Here is a 19,031-nt window from a genome sequence, read left to right on the forward strand (position 1 = left end):
CACACACACATACACACACAGTCAGTCAGACAGCGGAGGAGGAGAGGCCCATCCCATCCCGTCCAGTCCAGCAGCAGTAAGGCTGTGTGTGAGCATTGCTGCCTGCTGATCGCTCTCGGAGAGAGCAGCAGAACCAACAGAACCCACCATGGTGAAGATCACCTTCCAGTCTGTCGCGGGACAGAAAGTCGAGAAAGAGGAGGGCGACAAGACCGAGGTCCTCATCCCACACCACCACCAGACGGTGAGTATTATAAATGTCTCAAAGATATCCGATCTACAAGCTCACAATGCGTCGCGAGCTTGTAGATCGGATATTTTTCCATGGATCATGATTGATGTCTTTGGGTCGTCTATTTTGGATCCGTTTGTTGTTGTCATTGATGTCAGTGTCATTATTATTACAGTGTCAGGACACTTGTCCTCTAGGCTAGGTTGCACCTGCACAGCAACAAACACAGCAGGGGAGGACTCTTCCCCCCACCCCCCTCTATCTCTCTCTCTCTCCCCCCTTCCCTTCTTGGCAGCTTCCATCCAGCGCCATTTATATGGAAACAAAATGATGCCTGAGAAACGGTCTCCTCTGCGACAACACCGTTGTTACCTATTTTTAATAAGCTTAAGTTTAGACCGCTGTCCCAATGAATGCCGTCATTAATTCCATTTACAGTAGCCTTATATATAGATGTTTAGACAAAGGGATATATATATGGGCGATGTGGAAGGAGTGTTATTATTATTTCTTAAAATATTCTATTTAAACGACTCCTTATACCTTAGAGACGTTGAAGGCAAGGGATGCACAATAGGCTAATCTGGGGGATGACAAAATGGTGCGCGCTTCAAGTTGGTCTACCACCACCACAAGCAGCAGCAGCTCTCCATGGAAGCAAGCCAGCAGAATGGAGTCCTCAACTTCACCCAGGCAGAATCATGTTTCAGGATTTTAAAAGCTGGAATCCGTTACCTTTATAGCCATACATACCTGGGATCCGAACCCTGCAGTGCCCGGCTGCACATCATGAGAGACAAAATGATTGCATCCACAACTTGTAGACTATATTATGTGCTTCAAGCTGTACTACTTAAAATGACTTTTTTCTATTGATTACTCATGCCATGGAGAGTAGAGTTCAATAATATTTTTTGTTTTTTCTGTTTTTGTCACATTCCTAAGACAAAAATTTGATTTGATTAAATTTACCCCCATTGATTCCGGATGGGGATCCGTTTCGAAACGGGTCCCCATCCGGAACGAATGGGGTAAATTTATTGTTATCACATTTTTGTCTTAGGAATGCGACAAAAACCAAAAAAATATTATTGAACTCTACTCTCCATGGCGTGAGTAATCAATAGAAAAAAAGTCATTTTGGGGGTGAACTACTCCTTTAAGTTATCATCTGGATTCTACCCTACATAAGGGTCTATATTTCTAATGAAAGAACAGGGAGGCCACCTCCAACAACTGCAGGACTGCGCCTAGTTACCGGTATATTATTAACATACTCAGATGTGATAGTTATATTGTATTAACATACTCTACCATAGAGATGTATTAACATACTCTACCATGTTGCGTTGTAGTTAGTAAATAGTAGCAAGGCACTTTACACATTGTGCATTAGGCTACATTTACCCCATGCACACACGTTCATACTGTACATCGATGGAGGAGGAAACCATGCAAGGCACCAACCTGCTCATCGGGTGCAATTAGTGTGTTCAGCATCTTGCTCAAGGACACTTCAACACTAACTCTGGGGGAGCCCGGGATCGAACTGGGAAACTTCCGGTTGCCAAGCGGCCACTCTACCACTGCCGCCCCCGCTGTGTTGTAGTTAGTTAGTTAGTTAGCTGTATTGTATAAATATGCTCTACCATACAGATGTTGTAGTAATAAGCCTATATACTCTACCATAAAGATTGGTTAAAATAAAAATGTATTCAAATAAGTTCCCAATTTCAGCTTTAAACCAACAAAAGATAGATTCTAAAATGGACCAAGGTTACCTTTGTGGACATTGCATGAAGTGAACAAATGTAACCTCTTCTTACATTATAACCTCTTTCATTTGTACACTCTTGGAGTGTATGCGAACTGCGCAATGTGCGCATCCTATCCAGATAAATCCAAATGCCTTTTTTTTTTTTTTGCTAAGAGACAGCTAGACCCAAGTGTGTGTCACACAGTCACTGTGCAAGAAGAATCTCTATCCCACTTTGGACGAGAGGACGGACAGTGTGTCCTCGAAATGAGACATTTTATTTGCTTGTTTGCATGCCCTTCTCTTTCCTCGTGATGTTTTCCAGCAAAGGTTATTGGCTTCCCAAAGTACTGTGCACTGTCTGAAATATACAGTGCATATTACATTACACCACGAAATGCTGCTGAGGCTCTGAACAAAAAGATGCCCTAATATTAGGTTTAAGAATACAAGGGTAGGCCTACAGCATGGATATTGCTTTCAGGCTATGTGTCACTTTTTTTTATTAAACAGGTTTTGCCTCTTCATACCGTGTCATCACAGGAGTGCAGGGGGCGTCACAAGGGGAGGAAAAGTGGGACTGAGTTACTAGGGCCCAAGGTGGAGGGGCCTTAATTATTTTATACTTTAGCGCTTGAAAAATAGCAGATATATAAGCTCATTGCGAGCTTGTAGATCTGCTATTTTTGAAAAGTCATGAAAATGTGTGCAAATCTTTGAATATATGTATTTTTTAAGCGAACATTTGTAACTAAAATGTTGCTTCTGGGGGGTCCCTGCCTGGAACTAAATATTTTGAGATGGGGTCCGTGGGCCAAATACATATCATTTTGGGGGTCCTTTACATGAAAAGGTTTGAGCACCACTGACATAGAAACATAGGTTTTTCAAAAAACCTTAGAAGGATTTGAAATAAAAAATACTTTTCAGAAATAGCAGATCTATAAGCTCGCAGCGCGGCACTCGCTTGTAGATCTGCTATTTTTCAATAAATAAAGCACAAGCACAATAGTTCTCCCGCTATGAAGAACATTCATGGGGGGCCCGCAGTGAACCCTTGTACCCAGGGCCTAGAATTTGGTGTGACACCACTGAGTGTCATCATCCTTCTCTTTCCAGTTCCATCGTTGTAATAATGGCATCAGCCAGATTTTTTCCCTCTTCAATGCCAGCTGGGAATAGCAGCCTTTTGTTGTCCTTTTAACTACTTTCACCTTAGTGCAGTTTCAAAGCTTAAAGCTGCAATCTGTACCAGTTTAAGTCCTTACAGGGATTAGTTCAAACCCAGGTGCAGTTCGCGAATGACAATGTTCCTACTGTTGAGCTACAGGAAAGCCCGGTTCGACAGAGGATGAATTGCATTTTTTGGCGTTCATGCAATACCCCTTGTGAACAAGTAGTGATTCTACTCGACCACATAATCTACAGTATATTTCTTAATAGAAGAGCAGGTTCACACTTTTTTAGCATATCATGCACCTTAATATTTATATATTTCACACTGCTCATATCGATATCTGGCCTTTTTTTCCTATTTCTTTCCACCTTTCTTGAAATTGCAATGATGGAGCTCATACGACAAATAATTTCACCCACTTTTATACAGCTGAAACCTTTGACGTGACCAACTAAACCACAAGCACCGCAATTGTCAGTCGTGTCATATTGTATTGTATTAACATACTCTCCATACAGACTGATCAAAGTATCATTTTATTCGCACACAAAGAGTTAACGGGTTGCAGCTTTATTTGGTTAGCGAGTGTTTTAAAATAGTATTTCCCTTTCCCACTTGGCAGTGGAAATGATGGTAGTAAGCAGAGGTCCATGCATTGGGATTTATTTTCATAGTGTGTGTAAGCCGTGCCAAGCTGTGCCACGCTGCCAACACAGGTTGAGGCGGCGTGGCAGATGGCATGCAAGACTGTAGGCGGCTGAACGGATTACTCACCATCTCGGTCAACAGTCTCCCATTACCAAGTGCATCGTCATCGCTTCCTTGGACCACGCTTAGTCTTTTTTTTCCCATGGCCGATTTTCATTTTTAGCGAGGATTTAGCTTAGTCATTTTCTGGCTGCACTGATGCTGCCTGCAAATAACACGTTCATATAATAAGCACATGTTTCTGTATTTGTGTGTGTGTGTGTGTGTGTGTGTGTTCCAGGATGATGAGGAGCTGGTCCTTCCGTTGCGGCCCAGGAAGTCTGCCCTTAACGGGCTGTGCTGCCTGACATTTGGCCTGGTGGTCTTCATGTCTGGACTGGTGCTGGCCTCCATCTATGTATACCGCTATTACTTCATACCACACGTAAGACACACTGATGCCCTCTGCTGGATAGTATGGGACAGTGGATTTCAAACTGTCAGGGACCACGGGGCCACTTGGTTAAATATATATACAAAGATGTAATTTCAATTCAAATTAGATTGTTAGTATCCTATATTTTGAGCATGTTATTATCAAAATCTTTCACGAACTTTCAGAGTAACGCATCTAGATCAGCTACTTTTCACAATTTTTAGGCTTTTAAAAAGACATTTCTCGAAAGGTGGGCCACAGCCAGACGATGTGGTTGCATGTGGGTACCAGGAACCAGTAGTAAGGAGGGGCTGACCATGGGAGATATACAAATGCTTAAGAAAGGAGATGGCACAGCTCGTAGCCACAGTGCAAAACGTTTTTATTTTTTAAGAGAAACCAAGTCTTTGCTGTCATTGCATGTAATGGTACAGCAACAATACAATGATCTGTGTATCATGTATAGGAGTCCTCTATGTTGGTTGCCTCTAATACCTTGTATATGTGTATGTGTGTGTGTGTGCGTGCGTGCGTGCGTGCATGCGTGCTCAGATGCCAGAGGAGAACCTGTTCCACTGCAGGGTGCTGTATGAAGACTCCATGTACGCGCCGCTGCGCGGGCGCCAGGAGCTGGAGGAGAACGTGGGCATCTACCTGGACGACAACTATGAGCAGATCACAGTGCCCGTGCCCCACTTTGGAGGCAGCGACCCCGCCGACATCATCCACGACTTCCACAGGGTGAGGCGTGGACAGACACGTACAGGCCGCACAGAGCAAACAAGACACATTCTGAAAGCTGGACTCGACTTAACACATTGGCTGCCCCAACCCGAGAGTCTTTCGCCGCCATACCCGAGATTCCTGAGATATTAGTTTTATTTGATTTAATTCAACATTTCGCTGGTGTTTATCTGCTCAAAAAGTAGCACATCTTGTATTGACCCGGAAACAGTTCAAACCGCATATGAAAAAAACAAAAAACAATCTGTATTTCCTCCCATGTTAAATTTGGCAGGGAAACACACATTTCTCTGTTTCCTGATCCTGCCTGCCGTCTCCATTGTAAACATAAAAGAGCGTGGCAAACTTCGACTACCAAAATCCAAGTTTAATGGTGGCATTAAATGAGTATAATTATTAACTGTCCTACCTGATATTTGAATCCAGGTCTCCTGCACAAGTGTTGACATTTTTGACCACTGAGCTAATAGAGCTTGCCTGCTCGCTCGAGGGAGAAATAGAATTTTGATCTTCAGGCAGTACCACAGTAGTAGTGGATGTGCATGTGTCGATAGAAAAGCAAGAGAGACCAACAACCACTGCACATGTGTTAGTGATTGATATTGGACTAAGATTCCATACAGATTGGTCAAAATAGCATTTTATTCACACAGAAAAGGTGCATAGATGCACGTGACTAAATTCAACCACCAGATGTCACACTTTTACAACACCTCTGATGCATAAGGTTCACTATTTCCCTGTCACGATTATAAGGCAGCAAAGGCAGCAATCGTGTAGTCTGCAAGATTGAAACGTGATGGCTGCCTTTTATAAGAATAAAAGAGAAAAAAGTCTGCACACCAAATTTGCAGTTCCCAATGTAGAGCTTTACTGTGGTAACGTCTTCCTCAGACCCAGTCCAGCACCCAGCCTATATGGCTCTGGATGTGCATGATCTTTTTGGCTGTTTATCAGCTTTTTTTCTCCATGCCTTTTATACATATCACAATCATAATACATTTTGGGAAAAGCAATACTTATTCCACACCGTTTTAAAATCTCTGTGGATGTGTTATTTTCTACTGCTTCATTCTCTGGAAAATATTGTTATCAGATATGTTGCCCTGTACCAATCAATAGATAATAATTCCCATACAATTTTATGTCCAACACAGTAAAATCCTCAGTGTCTAACTCTGAGAGTATAACAATGCACGGTTCAGATTTTTTACAAATGAACACAAAGGAGTTTTCGTTCTATACCGGTGAATGTACAGAACAGTTGCTAAAACAACGTTGTCTTTACCAGGGACTGACTGCTTATCATGATATCGCCCTGGACAAATGCTACGTCATTGAGCTGAACACCACCATCGTCATGCCGCCTCGCAACCTTTGGGAACTACTTATCAACGTCAAGGTAACAGCGCTGCCTCTGCCATCTGATAAGACTTTATGTATTTTGCTGCTCCTGGTAATATAATATCCTGGATGACTTAATCACTCACCTCGGTGGAGTGTCACAAGTTACTTTATAGTAACCCTTTTTTCAAATTAAAAGTCCTGTAGTGTTTTGTGTTTGGTCCAGCAGCCATATACAAGGTTTTGAACTAGTCCTGCAAACTGTGAAATCTCAACTTGACCATTCAACCAAGCTACATATCAGTTTTTATTATTATCATATTTCAGACACAAAGGTAATTAATTCAAAGTGCTTTACAAGGGATACAAATACATTTAAAAGGCATAATAGAAGGACTAAAATAGAGCATGAAAAACACAAGCTACACATAAACAAAAATAAATCAAGTATTAGGGGAATTTATAGTTAGGTAATTTATAGTTTTAATTAAGAAAATATAAAAAATAAGCTTTTCACACATTCATATGTCTCTTGTAGAAAGGAACATACTTGCCTCAGACCTACATCATCCACGAGGAGATGATTGTGACTGGAAAGGTGCACAACATGCGGCAGCTTGGACCTTTCATCTACCGCCTGTGCAACGGCAAGGACACGTACCGCCTGAGGCGCCGCACCACCCACAGACGTGAGTTGGGGGATTAGGGCCTTTGTAGGGGATTACGTAGATGTGCAGTGTTCTCTCTCAGGTTGGCATCATAGCCTGTAGGGCAGGGTTCCCCAATTAGTTTTCCCCAAGGGCCGAATTATGTCTAGGGTACCAAGCCGAGGGCCACAACATTGCAGGGGGTGACGGTGGCGTTCCCGCTACTCCAGTGATAGTTCAGATATCGTCGTTGTCGGGTGAAAATCTTGTATGTCCAAAACCGTTGGTTTTGCATTTATCATTTTAAAAATGATTTAAACTAGTGAAAACAGCCGATCTACAAGCACACAACGCCTCGCACCGCGTAGATCTGCTATTTTCACTACTTTTGTGCGATGGTCTTGCATGATGAAGCAGGGCTTTACTTTGCGAAAGAACTTACACATTTGGAGATACAAGGTTTCCACCCGACAACGACGATATACTAGTGTTGTTGCTGCTCTTATACCACCATTATTACTGGGGTTGGTGGGGGCCAGACAGTAGCCCCCTGCAGGCTGCAAATGGCCCGCGGGCCGCCTATTGGGGAACCCTGCTGTAGGGACTGGGAGGTAAAGGGGTGGAAATGTTTTGTTAGTTATTACAGTAATGGATACGTAGGTGTTAAGGCCAAACTTGTAGCAGCGTCATATGATTTCGTCCTCAATTGTCCTTTTGCGACAAGTACACTGACTGCACATGCCCTAGAAAAGAATAATAGAAATTCTGTTTTAGGAAAGGTTGAGGGGAGATCCTTTGCTACCTGTTATTATATTATGTGCACTTTTGTGAAGTGGTGTGTTCTAGTTTTTTTTAGGAGGATACAATAATAATCATTCCCTGGATGAAATGGTTAGTAGACAGCCACACTTTTTTTCCAAAACATTCAGGATTGTTTTTATAAATTAGATCAAATTCTCTGGTTTCTCGGGCGGAGCGGCCTGGACCAAAGGCTTTGTCTCTGGATTCTCAGGTTGGGGCAGTAAATTAGTTAAATTATGTTTGTTGGCAGATTTGTTAAATGAAATACGAGCAGAACAGAATATAAAAACCTGAATCAAGAATGCAACGTTATAACATAAATGTGTTTTATTCCCTAGTTTGTAATATTGTTGGATTTGTAGACCTGTTATCCTCATTTTCCATTGACTCTATTGTCTTGACACTTATGTTGCAATGATTTTTTCTCTTCAATGTCCCGCGATGCCATGGTCTCCATAGACTTCCTTGTAATTTATAGTGCACGGATCGTGCACGCCCATGCCTAGATGATGCACCACGTGTGTGCACACTGTTCACAGCTTTCAAACAAAACAATCCGCTTGGAAATCCGTTCAGGCATTCATGATTTACTAGCCATTATGTTTTCTTCAGATGTAAACAAACATGGCTGCCTTGTTTGAAAGAATGGGTTGGTATGGGGGTTAAACATGCAATTTCGCGATCGCGATCATGCCTAATACATTTCTGTAGGTCCAATTTTTTTTAATTTTTTTATTCAAAAACGGCCCAAACTCGGGGTTGGCACAGGGGTGGTACCTTTTCAAACTCAGGAAACTCAGGGTTGGCACCAGATGTGTTAAATGTCTTAAAACGTCTTAAAGGACTAGTTCACCCAAAAAAAATAAAAAATAAAATAAGTATTTGCCTTGAATTCACAGAGATCTTTTTGCTTTTGTCACATTACTGAGCCAACAATTTGATAACCGGCGTAATCTCTGGTTAATTTCTTTGGGGTGAACTATTCCTTTAAAGTAGGTGTCTGGGTGGCATAGAGTCACCAAAGATCCACCAGCACACAGACCCAGATTGAGTCACCGACAGTGTTGCCTCCAGCTTGGCATGGCACCCTAACGAACACAACTGTCTGGCAGTAGCGATGGGACGTTCATGACGGATTTGTTCAAAATGACGCGTTCTTTGGTGTGAATGTGAACAAACTAGTTAATTTAAGTTTATGTTTAAGTTTATTTGATCATCATCACAGTATAAATAAAAACACAATCATACATCAATAAAAAAACATTGGTTGCACTGTTACGGTGATCAAAAGGAATAGGCTGAAGCTTAAAGCTTGTAGTTGCCTATCCTACCCATAAATTAGGTTTCAAACGATTCCAACAGCAAGAAAAACAAACCGCTTGCCAAAATAAGGATCTACCAGTATCCAAATATGATGTTAATCTACACCTTTCACCATTAGTAGTTTTATAATAATAACAAATATTATTATCATTATCATTGTCATTGTCATTATCATCATTATATAAGCCATCACAACTTCCTAGTTCCTAGTTTCACTTCCTGAAACAGTTACGTTCAAGCTTTCGTTCATGCACCCCCGGTCCTCCCTCCTGTTCTTCCTGTTCATCAGACAGCGGTGTGGTAGCTTTTCACTAGACTTGCATGCGCATTGCAATTTGAATTGAAATAAAAGTGTACTGTTGTTCCTAAACAAAAGACGGATAGTGGCCATTTGTAGAATGAAATAGAAATAAAGGTGCTTGACTAAAGACAGGTAATGGTCGTCTATTAACACAATTTAAGTATGAAAAGAAATAAATATGCACGGTTCTTAGACAAAGGACACGTAGGTACTGGCCAATTAACATGTTTTAGAATGAATGAAAGATGCAAATAGTATACTACAACTAACTATTCATGATCTACATCTACAAGTTAAAGACATGCTTTGAAATCGTCATGTTAGTGTACTGACTTGGGCTGCTTTGTATAAAATATTGAATTTGTGGAAATAATTCTCGACTATTTACATAAAGAATACTGGACATTATTTATTGTGGTTATGGTTTGGGTTACGTTTAGGCATAGAGGTTAACATTCACCAGCATTGGCAGGTTAGCATTTCACCAGGTTAACATTCAACCGCGTCTCCGCGCGGTCCAAGTGAGCACAGCGGAGCGCTCCCGACCTCCGGTTCAGCCAATCACAAGCCGCGCCTTCTACTGTATTCACCCCCATATCCTACGGATTCCATTCCATTCGCGTACACCATACAGTATATGTCCTCATGTTGCCTCATCTAACCACCACCACACTATTTGTTTTTCTTTCTTGCAGGCATCAACAAGCGTGAGGCGAAGAACTGCCACCACATTCGTCACTTTGAGAATACCTTTGTGGTGGAGACAGTCATTTGTGATGAGGCGTAAATGTGATTGCTGTTCCTGCCCCACCCTCCCCCCCAAAAAAAGCACATTCAGCCACTGTAGCACCTATGTCTCATGTATGAGTTGCACTTTAACTGTGTTTTCTTTTTCTTTCTTGTTATTTTGACGGTGCACTTCTTTTTATCTTGTTTTTAAATGTGGCTTTTAATTTTCAGAGCTAATTATTTTGAGTGTATTGCAATACTATGTTGTAGTGTCACTGGTTCTCTCTTAACCATGTAGCGACATTGTTCAGCCAATAATAACTTTAGACTTCCCCTCTACAGGGGATTAGCGTGATGGCTACTGTTGTTAGGTGAGACCTTCGTCTCCATGTGTTGTCAAGGTGACTGTACTTTTGCAACCCCCTTCCCCCTCATGCTCTTGAGATTGCTGTGTCTTAAGTGTGTCCTAGAAGAACAGCCAGTTATTTGCTTTGCTGAACCAAACATTCACCCTACTTTTGAGAAGAAGCTTAGATTTAAGAGATAATGATCTCGCTATCTCTTGTCTTGTCATATCTGCCACCGCTGCCTGTCACATGTGTCCCCAAGCAGGAAACGCACTTGTTTTTGTTTCGCTGTCTTTAAATTTACGCATTTGTGAATCATTTGAGAACACTATCTTTGTTCACCCTTGCATGTGTTTATCTCTATAAGAAAAAAACATCACTGTTAGAATACTTTATAAGACCACGCTTAAAGCCTTAGTCCAGAGTCAGAGACTGGACTAAAGTCATCACTACTTATAAAGGAGCTTATTATATCATTATGTTAGAAACATGTTAAACAAAACAACCTTGACCTGTATATTTTGTCTGCTGATGAACTCTTGTCTGTGAATAAAGTAGTTAAAATAACCGTGTCTATATTTGTGTAGGCTTCAGGGACGGATTAAACCCTGCACACTACCCAGCTTGGATTTTAAGCCATGATGATCATCTGTGGGCCAAGAAAGCACCTGTAAACAACAGAGGAGGGGCCCACACATTTGATTTTTAATTAATGTATACATTTAATAGTAAATTGTCAATGACCATGTGGCCCAGTTCCCCCAAGGGCCCCTGGCAACGGCCCCACCGGCCCAATGGTTAATCCAGCCTGATACCACTTTACTACCTGTCAGAAACTCAGGGCACAGTTCTCTTAGTGTTTCGAAGTGTTTTTTTCTCCCATTTCAATTATTAAGTTAATATTAAATAAGAGACGTGCCAAAAGTGCCTGAGAGATATTATAGTGTTTTAATGATTAGTTTTTTGGCTTCCCAGAGTTTAATGATGTACTACTTTGGAATTTTCTATGCAAACATATACATGGGTGACTCAACACATCTTTACAAATACATTGGGCGTTAGACCTTCTGCATTGTGGTAGCTCTGTTGGAAAAGCTCTTGACTCGTTATCAGAAGGCTGTGAGATCAAATCCCAGCATCAGATCCTCTGCTTCCGAGTAGTTGACGCTGATGGCTTGATTATTTCTCTCCTTTAAAATGCCATTGTCATTGACAATGCATTGGGCGCTTAAAGTTAAATATTTCGAAAGCATGCATGTCCACAGTAAGGTGGAATTTTTTAATTGTGAATCAAGTTGCTCGGTTAAAGTATGTTGGAACAGCGAGATGCCAAAGTTTTCAGATTCAAGTTTTAAAAGTTAAATATCTCCAAAACTACAGAACATTTCAAAGTAAAACGTTCCAAGCATGTGTGTCGGCAGTTAGGTGAATTGTAAAAAGTATGAATGGAGTTTCTAGGTGAACGTGTTTTTTTTTTTAGGTGGACAAATCTGCCATTGAGCCCCATGTTAATTTTCTAAATTTTGTAAAGACCATATCTCTAAAACCACGAAACATTGCAAATATTCATTTTCAGGCAAACATTTCCACAGTAAGCTCAACACGATAAAGTCTGAACGGTGTTTCTAGGCGTACATTTGTAGCTCTAGTAGCCTGGCAAATGTTGTACTTTTTCCATTGACAATGCATTGGGTGCTTAAAGTTAAATATATTTTTTAAATTGAACATTATTTCAAAGTAAAAATCTTAACCATACATGTCCACAGTAAGGTTGAAATTTTGAATATTGAATGAAGTCGCTAAGTTAAAGTATGAAGGAACAGTGAGGTGCCAAAGTTATCAGATGTGGCTTTTAAAAGTTAATTATCTCCAAAACTACAAAACATTTCAAAGTAAAATCACACATTACAATTTAACCTTACTGTGGACATGCATGCTTGTGACTTTTCCTTTGAAATCATTTGTAGTTTTTGAAATATTTAACTTTAAGCGCCCAATGCATTGTCAATGGAAAAAGTACAAACTTTGGCTACTATAGCTACAAACATACACCTAGAAACACCGTTCAAACTTTATCATGTTCAGCTTAAAGTGGAAATGTTTGCCTGAAAATGAATATTTGAAATGTTTCATGGTGTTAGAGATATAGTCTTTACAAAATTCGGAAAATTAACATGGGCTCAATGGCAGATTTGTGCACCTCAAAAAAACACGTTCACCTAGAAACTCCATTCATACTTTTTATAATTCACCTAACTGTGGACAGTTAGGCACATGAACGTTTTACTTTGAAATATTTTGTAGTTTTGGAGATATTTAACTTTTAAAATGTAAATCTGAAAACTTTGGCACCCCGCTGTTCCTACATACTTTAACCGAGCAACTTGATTCACAATTCAAAAATTCCACCTTACTGTGGACATGCATTCTTGAGATTTTTATTTTGAAATAATTTGTAGTTTTTTAAATATTTAACTTTAAGCGCCCAATGCATTGTCAATGACAATGGACATTTAAAGGAGAGAAAAATCAAGCCTTCAGTGTCAATTGCTCAGATGCAGAGGTGCCAAATTTGGGATTTGATCCCCTGACCTTTCAATGATGAGTCTAGAGCTTTTCCAACTGAGCCACCCAAGTATACAATTTATGGGTGCCCAGTGCATTTTCAAAGACATATGAGTTACTCATGCATATCTTTACAAAGAACATTCCAAAGTACTCCATCATCAAACTACAGGTAGACTGGGGTTTGACTATGGAACCTCTCTGCTGAAACTCAGATCATTAGACCACTCAGGGACGGATTAACCACCGCAAGGGCCCCTGGTCGATATTTTTTTAGGGCTCCCCCACGCTCCACCGTTACCTACTTCTCGCTACTTTCCAAATAATGGAGCTTTAAACTAATTCAGCAGCTTTTTTTTAAGTAACACACTGTAAGGGCGATGAGCGACCGAACAGCTGTTGAGAGAAGTAGTTGTGCCTGTGGGCGTTGCCAACTCGCCATCTTGGCCAGCCACTATGTGACTAGACGCGACCGAGTATTTCCCGGTGAGTAAGGCAGCGCAACGGTGGGGGCCGATGGGCAAGGAGGGTTGCGAGCTTATGAGAAAGAAACAACTAAAATAAGACCTTAAACCTGGCGAAAACAGTTGTGTGCATTAGCGGAAGATGACGATGAAGGAAACCATTATATTGAGAACATTAAATTAACTTCTGAAAAGCCTACACAGCCTTAAAACATGGCAAAAACAGTTGCGTGCATTAGCGCAAGATTAGATGAGGAGAAAGGAAATCATTAAATGGAAAACATTAAATTAACTTCGGAAAAGGCTTCTAAGCCTACACTATTATAGGCTACTAAAAACTAGTGAACCGCGATCTTGCCACACGTGAATAATTGTGGTTGTAAACAATAACACAGACAGACTACAATATAAATTCTTAGTCTAGTTGAGGGAAGAAAAGGATATAATCATGGCCCCAAATAACTTTTAAATATCTTGCAATTGGCGACGAGTCTCTTACTAAATCGGCAAGAGTGCCTCTCAAGCTATATAACCTCTCCATCATCAGCAATAGTCAGTGGTGCGTGTTCCCCACACTCCCAAGCCCCCACCGTTGCGCTGCCTTAAACTCACCGGGAAATACTCGGTCGCTGACTAGACCGTGCCTGCCCTCCAGTGGCGCTCTGGCGCCATCTGTTGGAGACCAGTGTGTAAAAGCCTATAGTATGACAGCGTGACTCACTCATGGTCACGGTCATGGACATGGACATGAGCTGGAGGTTTTCATTGTAACCGATCAACAGTACAATCAACATAAAAGCACAACAGGTCATATGACAGTGTCACTCAAAATATCTGACCTACAAGCTCACAGTGTCGCATCTCAACTTGTTGTGAGCTTGTAGATCTGCTATCTTTGCTACTTTAGAAAAAGTTGAACTGGTTATATCTGTCTGTAGGGTTTATAATATTGTAAGGTTTAGCAGACTGAACGGGGCAGGCGAACCCCAGCCCCCCACTCAGCAGGCAAGCAACCCTAAACACCAAGAGAGCTAGCTCGCTTGGCATAGCGAATTATGGCGCGTCTCTTGCAGGGTTGTTACAATATTTAACCACAGCTTGTAACAATAACTGCCATTGGATCCATTGGAACAGTGGTTCTCAAAGTATGGTCTGGGACTCCCAGGGGTCATTGGGGGTGTCCAGTTAGTTAAAGGGTTAGGGTTAGGGCCTATTGTTAATAAATATGTCATCATGTTTATCTCACGCTTGCATCCTTTCCCACTACCGTGTGAAGAAGGAAGTGAGAGCCTTTGTTGAGACCATGATTAGATATGGGAAATGGGACAGATCCATGTTGATGACATGACTTTAGAGATACTGTGTACTGCTTTGCGTGATTTTAGGCCAAAATATGTAGGAGCAGTGTCCAAAAATGTGTTTAGCAAAAATCAGCCTCATGGTGGCACTAGAAGTAGGCCATGTGAGAAATGGATAGGGGCAACGTTGGCGGAGATATGAGTAGGGCAAAAGCGTGACGTGACGTGTGACGGACAGACTGACAGCCGGTGGAGGTTTTGATAGTAACTGCGACCTGACGTTCACAATATATAGTAGCCTAAAAAGGACAGGGCCCAGAATCGATCCAATGCAATGTAGAAATACTTTGTTACAAGTGAAGTTTTAAATTCACTTGAGTAAAAGTACAAAAGTATTGGTATCAAAATGTACTCAAAGTGCTAAAAGTATAAAGTACTCATTATACAGAATGTCTCATTTTACCCAAGTAAAATGTTCCAAGTTTTCAAATGTACAAAAATATTTTGAAAATAGCAGATCTACAAGCACCACATATTTTCAGATGGGGCTCTGTGAGTCTGTTGACAAATACAAATTAATCTGGGGGTCCTTGACCTGAAATAATGTGCATGGGAACCACTGGTTTAAAAAACATTTAAGGAAATACACAAAAAAGGCCCTGATCGCTTATATATGCAGACATCGCAACACTGGTAAACAGGAAACTCAATGATGTGGGGCTCACCATATATATCTATGGGGCTCACCACAGGAAACTCTGATATGTGACTGCTCCCACAGTGGGCATCACCAGGCCCACAGTGGGAGTGGCCAGGAATAAGGTCAATAGAGCCGAAGTGGTTATGTTTTGTAATAATAATCAAAATCCACAAAGTTAGTAATAGTAACTAAAGTTTTCAAATCATTTTAGTGGAGTAAAAAGTACAATATTTGCCTCTGAGATGTAGTGGAGCAGAAATAAAAGTATAGACAATCAAAACTGTACTTAAGTACAGTAGACTACTTAAGTAAATGTACTTTCTACTACTGCATAGTAGGTTCTGAAAGCAGCTGCAAGGAAATAATAATAATAACTTTATTTGTATAGCACTTTTCAAGACATAAGTCACAAAGTGCTGAACAACAATAAAAAATATAGCATACAGGAGAGAAACAATGAGAGCCATAGAAACTAAAACAATTAGAAGCAAACAATAAAGCACACAACACAACACCTTAAAACTAAAGCAATTAAAAGCAAGCAATAAAAACACACAAAACAATTAAGGCAAAATGAGGTGATCTAGGGGAAGGCTTTCCTGAACAGGTGTGTTTTTAAAAGTGATTTAAAAGATGCTAAGGAATCAGCTTTTCTGATTGCCACGGGTAGGGCGTTCCAAAGCTTGGGTGCGCATGCGGCAAACGCCCGATCACCTTTTGTCACCATTTGAGGTTTTTTTGTGACCTCCAGGAGGGCCTCCTCAGAGGATCTGAGGCTACGTGAGGGATTATATGGAGGCACCAAGTCAGTAATGTACTGTGGGGCGAGGTCCTTTTGGGCCTTAAAAGCTAATAAAAGAATCTTAAAATCAATTCTAAAAACTACTGGAAGCCAATGGAGGGTTGCTAAGACAGGGGTGATGTGGGCAAGTTTTTTTGTGTTCGTCAGGAGTCTGGCAGCTGCTTTTTGTACCAGTTGCAGGCGAGAGATGGTTTTGTGTGTTAGGCCGGTGTATAATCCATTGCAGTAATCTAAGCGGGAGGTTATAAATGCATGTATGACTTTCTCTAGGTCTGGAGGTGACAGGATTGACTTGATTTTTGAGATTGTTCGGAGTTGGTAGAAGCATGATTGGACAGTTTTTGTGACTTGGATATTAAATGTAAGGTCTGAGTCAAAGAAGACACCTAAGCTTTTTGCACTCGGTTTCACAGCACTTGATAGGCTGCCCAGATCTCTGTCTTATCGGTGTTCAATTGGAGGAAATTTTGTGACATCCATGCGTTTATGTCGGCGAGACAGGCCCTTAGACCATTTAAGCTACCAGTAGTCGGGGATTTAACTGGGACGTAAATTTGCGAGTCATCCGCATAGCAATGAAAGCAGAGCTTGTGTTTTCGGATGATGTGCCCTAACTCCAGCATATAGAAAAGAGGAGGGGTCCAAGGACAGACCCCTGCGGGACACCGCAAGTGAGAAGGGCCGAGTGAGAGGAGGTTTCTCCTGAGACAACTGAAAAGGATCTATTACTTAGATAGGAGCGCAGGAGTTCTAGGGCAGATCCCTGTACGCCAACCCTCGTTCTAAGCGTGTCAGCCGTGTCGAAGGCCGCGCTTAGGTCGAGTAGAACTAATATTGCACAGTCGCCATCGTCGATTGAAAGTAGCAGATCGTAGCAGAAGGAAATATATAGCCAACAACATATAAATCAGAAGCACTTTATTGCCATACTGTAGAACATACAACACAGGAATTGAGTTCGGTTATGCAGGTAAAACACAGTACAATAATTAGACAAAAAGATTCAAATCTTACATTTTGATGAAAAGCTGGAAACATGAAATGATGACAGAAGGGATATTAATTTTGGCACTTGAAAGGTTCATGAACCAAATTATGAATTACCCTGGACTGCATCATCTTCACCTACAGTAGCCAACTGTTCTCTTGTAAGACGGGTGTCCATATTCTCTTGTTTCTTCCAGAAGGCATCCAAAGAGAAGTAGTACAACAGTGGATCCAGACAGCAGTTAACACTACAGAGACACAGTGTAGGCTTGATGGCATCTATCCACTTAACCATTATGACCACATTGACAGGCAAGAAAAAAATCACAAACATCAACAAGTTCATGACAAAAATGAGCATGACATTCATCTTGCTGTTGATCCTTGCAGAGTCATTGAGATGTCTGCGAAGAGTCCAGTACACCATAGCAGTGGACACAACATTGACTGCTAGCAGCATGGCGAATAGTAAAACAGGCCAACCATAAATCAGCCGCAATACAGCAAATGTGTCACCACCACAGACACGAAATGTGTCGTCAACTGCAAAACATGCAGTTTCATTGCAGCTTTCCATGGTTCTTATAAAATGCACGCTCTCTGGGATGTTTGCAGCCACTATAAAGACCCAAGCCAAGGCACAGGCTCTCCAGGCATTGGTGGTGGTTCTCAGATGCCCAAACCTCAGTGGGTAAACCACTGCCAGCAGCCGGTCCACACTGATGAAGGTGATGAAGATGGCACTGGAGCGGAGATTGTTGCGGAAGAGCATAGTTGCCCAGGTACATGCCATAACGCCCAGGGGCCAGGAACCCGTAGCATAGAAAGAGACTCTCATAGGCAAGGAGATCACCAGCAGAAGGTCTGAAAGTGCCAGGTTGATCATGAAGACGGCACTGGGAGATTTCACTCTGTGACGGCGCACCAGAATCCAGAGTGACACAGCATTGAGAGGAAAGCCCAACACTAAAATACAGCCATACATGACAGAATAGGTCATACTGGCCAGCTCCAGTCCATTTTCTGTCCCATTTCCAATTTCTGTCATGGTAGCCTACTGTTCAGCAATGTTGAACGACGGACCTAATGTGTCTCATGTGAACCTAAAAGTTGCATAAACCACCAGTTACACACTCTAGATATAGATCTTCAAAAAAGGACGGAAAATCTTGTTTGTCACAGGAAGTGGCTGCGTGGGTTGGCCCCACACGTATGATTCAGTGTCACTTCCAGCCATTTGCTTTATTCACAGTATCTATACACATCTACCTCCGGGCCACTGCCGCCTGATGCCATAATTGAATACATCTATGTATGTACATTATGTATGTACATTATGTACATACAGTATGTACAGTATGTACTGGAGGATGGATTGATTGATTGATTGATTGATTGATTGATTGAGCACATTATTTTTTTTATTTTAGTTCAAAAGGATAAAAGCACAAAAAACCCAGAAGACTTGTTTCCGTTATGGTCCTTTTGGGGATGGGAGGCAGGAATCAACAACACAATAACAAAAACAAGGACAAATAATCTTTTTTTATTCCACAAAATTGTGGCATAAAAAAAAGAGACACAGCACACAGGTACAGTTACCAGCAATATCACACTTTTAATACAGGTTTCTGCTTTCTTGTGCATTGGGTTTTCAGATTAAAAATAAATCTCCAACCTCCCCCTGCTCC

The 19,031-nt window shown here is 41.3% G+C and overlaps 2 protein-coding genes across 2 annotated transcripts; one reads left to right on the forward strand and one right to left on the reverse strand.

Moving 5' to 3' along the window:
- On the forward strand, window positions 1–11,016 carry itm2ca (integral membrane protein 2Ca). The gene is made up of 6 exons (XM_080731313.1): window positions 1–244; window positions 4,154–4,297; window positions 4,841–5,029; window positions 6,324–6,434; window positions 6,915–7,065; window positions 10,144–11,016. The coding sequence occupies exons 1-6, from the start codon at window positions 149–151 to the stop codon at window positions 10,233–10,235; spliced, it is 783 nt and encodes a 260-aa protein (XP_080587439.1). The 5' UTR covers window positions 1–148; the 3' UTR covers window positions 10,236–11,016.
- Window positions 11,017–17,446: 6,430 nt separating this feature from the next.
- Window positions 17,447–18,388, reverse strand: LOC308289946 (lysophosphatidic acid receptor 6-like; the record flags this gene model as incomplete). Its single annotated transcript, XM_080731726.1, has 1 exon — window positions 17,447–18,388. The coding sequence occupies one exon, from the start codon at window positions 18,386–18,388 to the stop codon at window positions 17,447–17,449; it is 942 nt and encodes a 313-aa protein (XP_080587852.1).
- Window positions 18,389–19,031: the final 643 nt, after the last annotated feature.

This window comes from Nannobrachium achirus (genome assembly GCF_963921795.1).
Source record: "Nannobrachium achirus genome assembly, chromosome: 8".
Taxonomy (NCBI): Eukaryota; Metazoa; Chordata; class Actinopteri; order Myctophiformes; family Myctophidae; genus Nannobrachium; species Nannobrachium achirus.

Bases quoted from the DNA above. Each gene is read 5' to 3' on its own strand.
- itm2ca (XM_080731313.1), top strand. From the start codon at position 149: ATGGTGAAGATCACCTTCCAGTCTGTCGCGGGACAGAAAGTCGAGAAA. The intron at 5,030-6,323 runs GTGAGGCGTGGA...TGTCTTTACCAG, and splicing joins TCATCCACGACTTCCACAGG to GGACTGACTGCTTATCATGA. The intron at 6,435-6,914 runs GTAACAGCGCTG...TGTCTCTTGTAG, and splicing joins AACTACTTATCAACGTCAAG to AAAGGAACATACTTGCCTCA.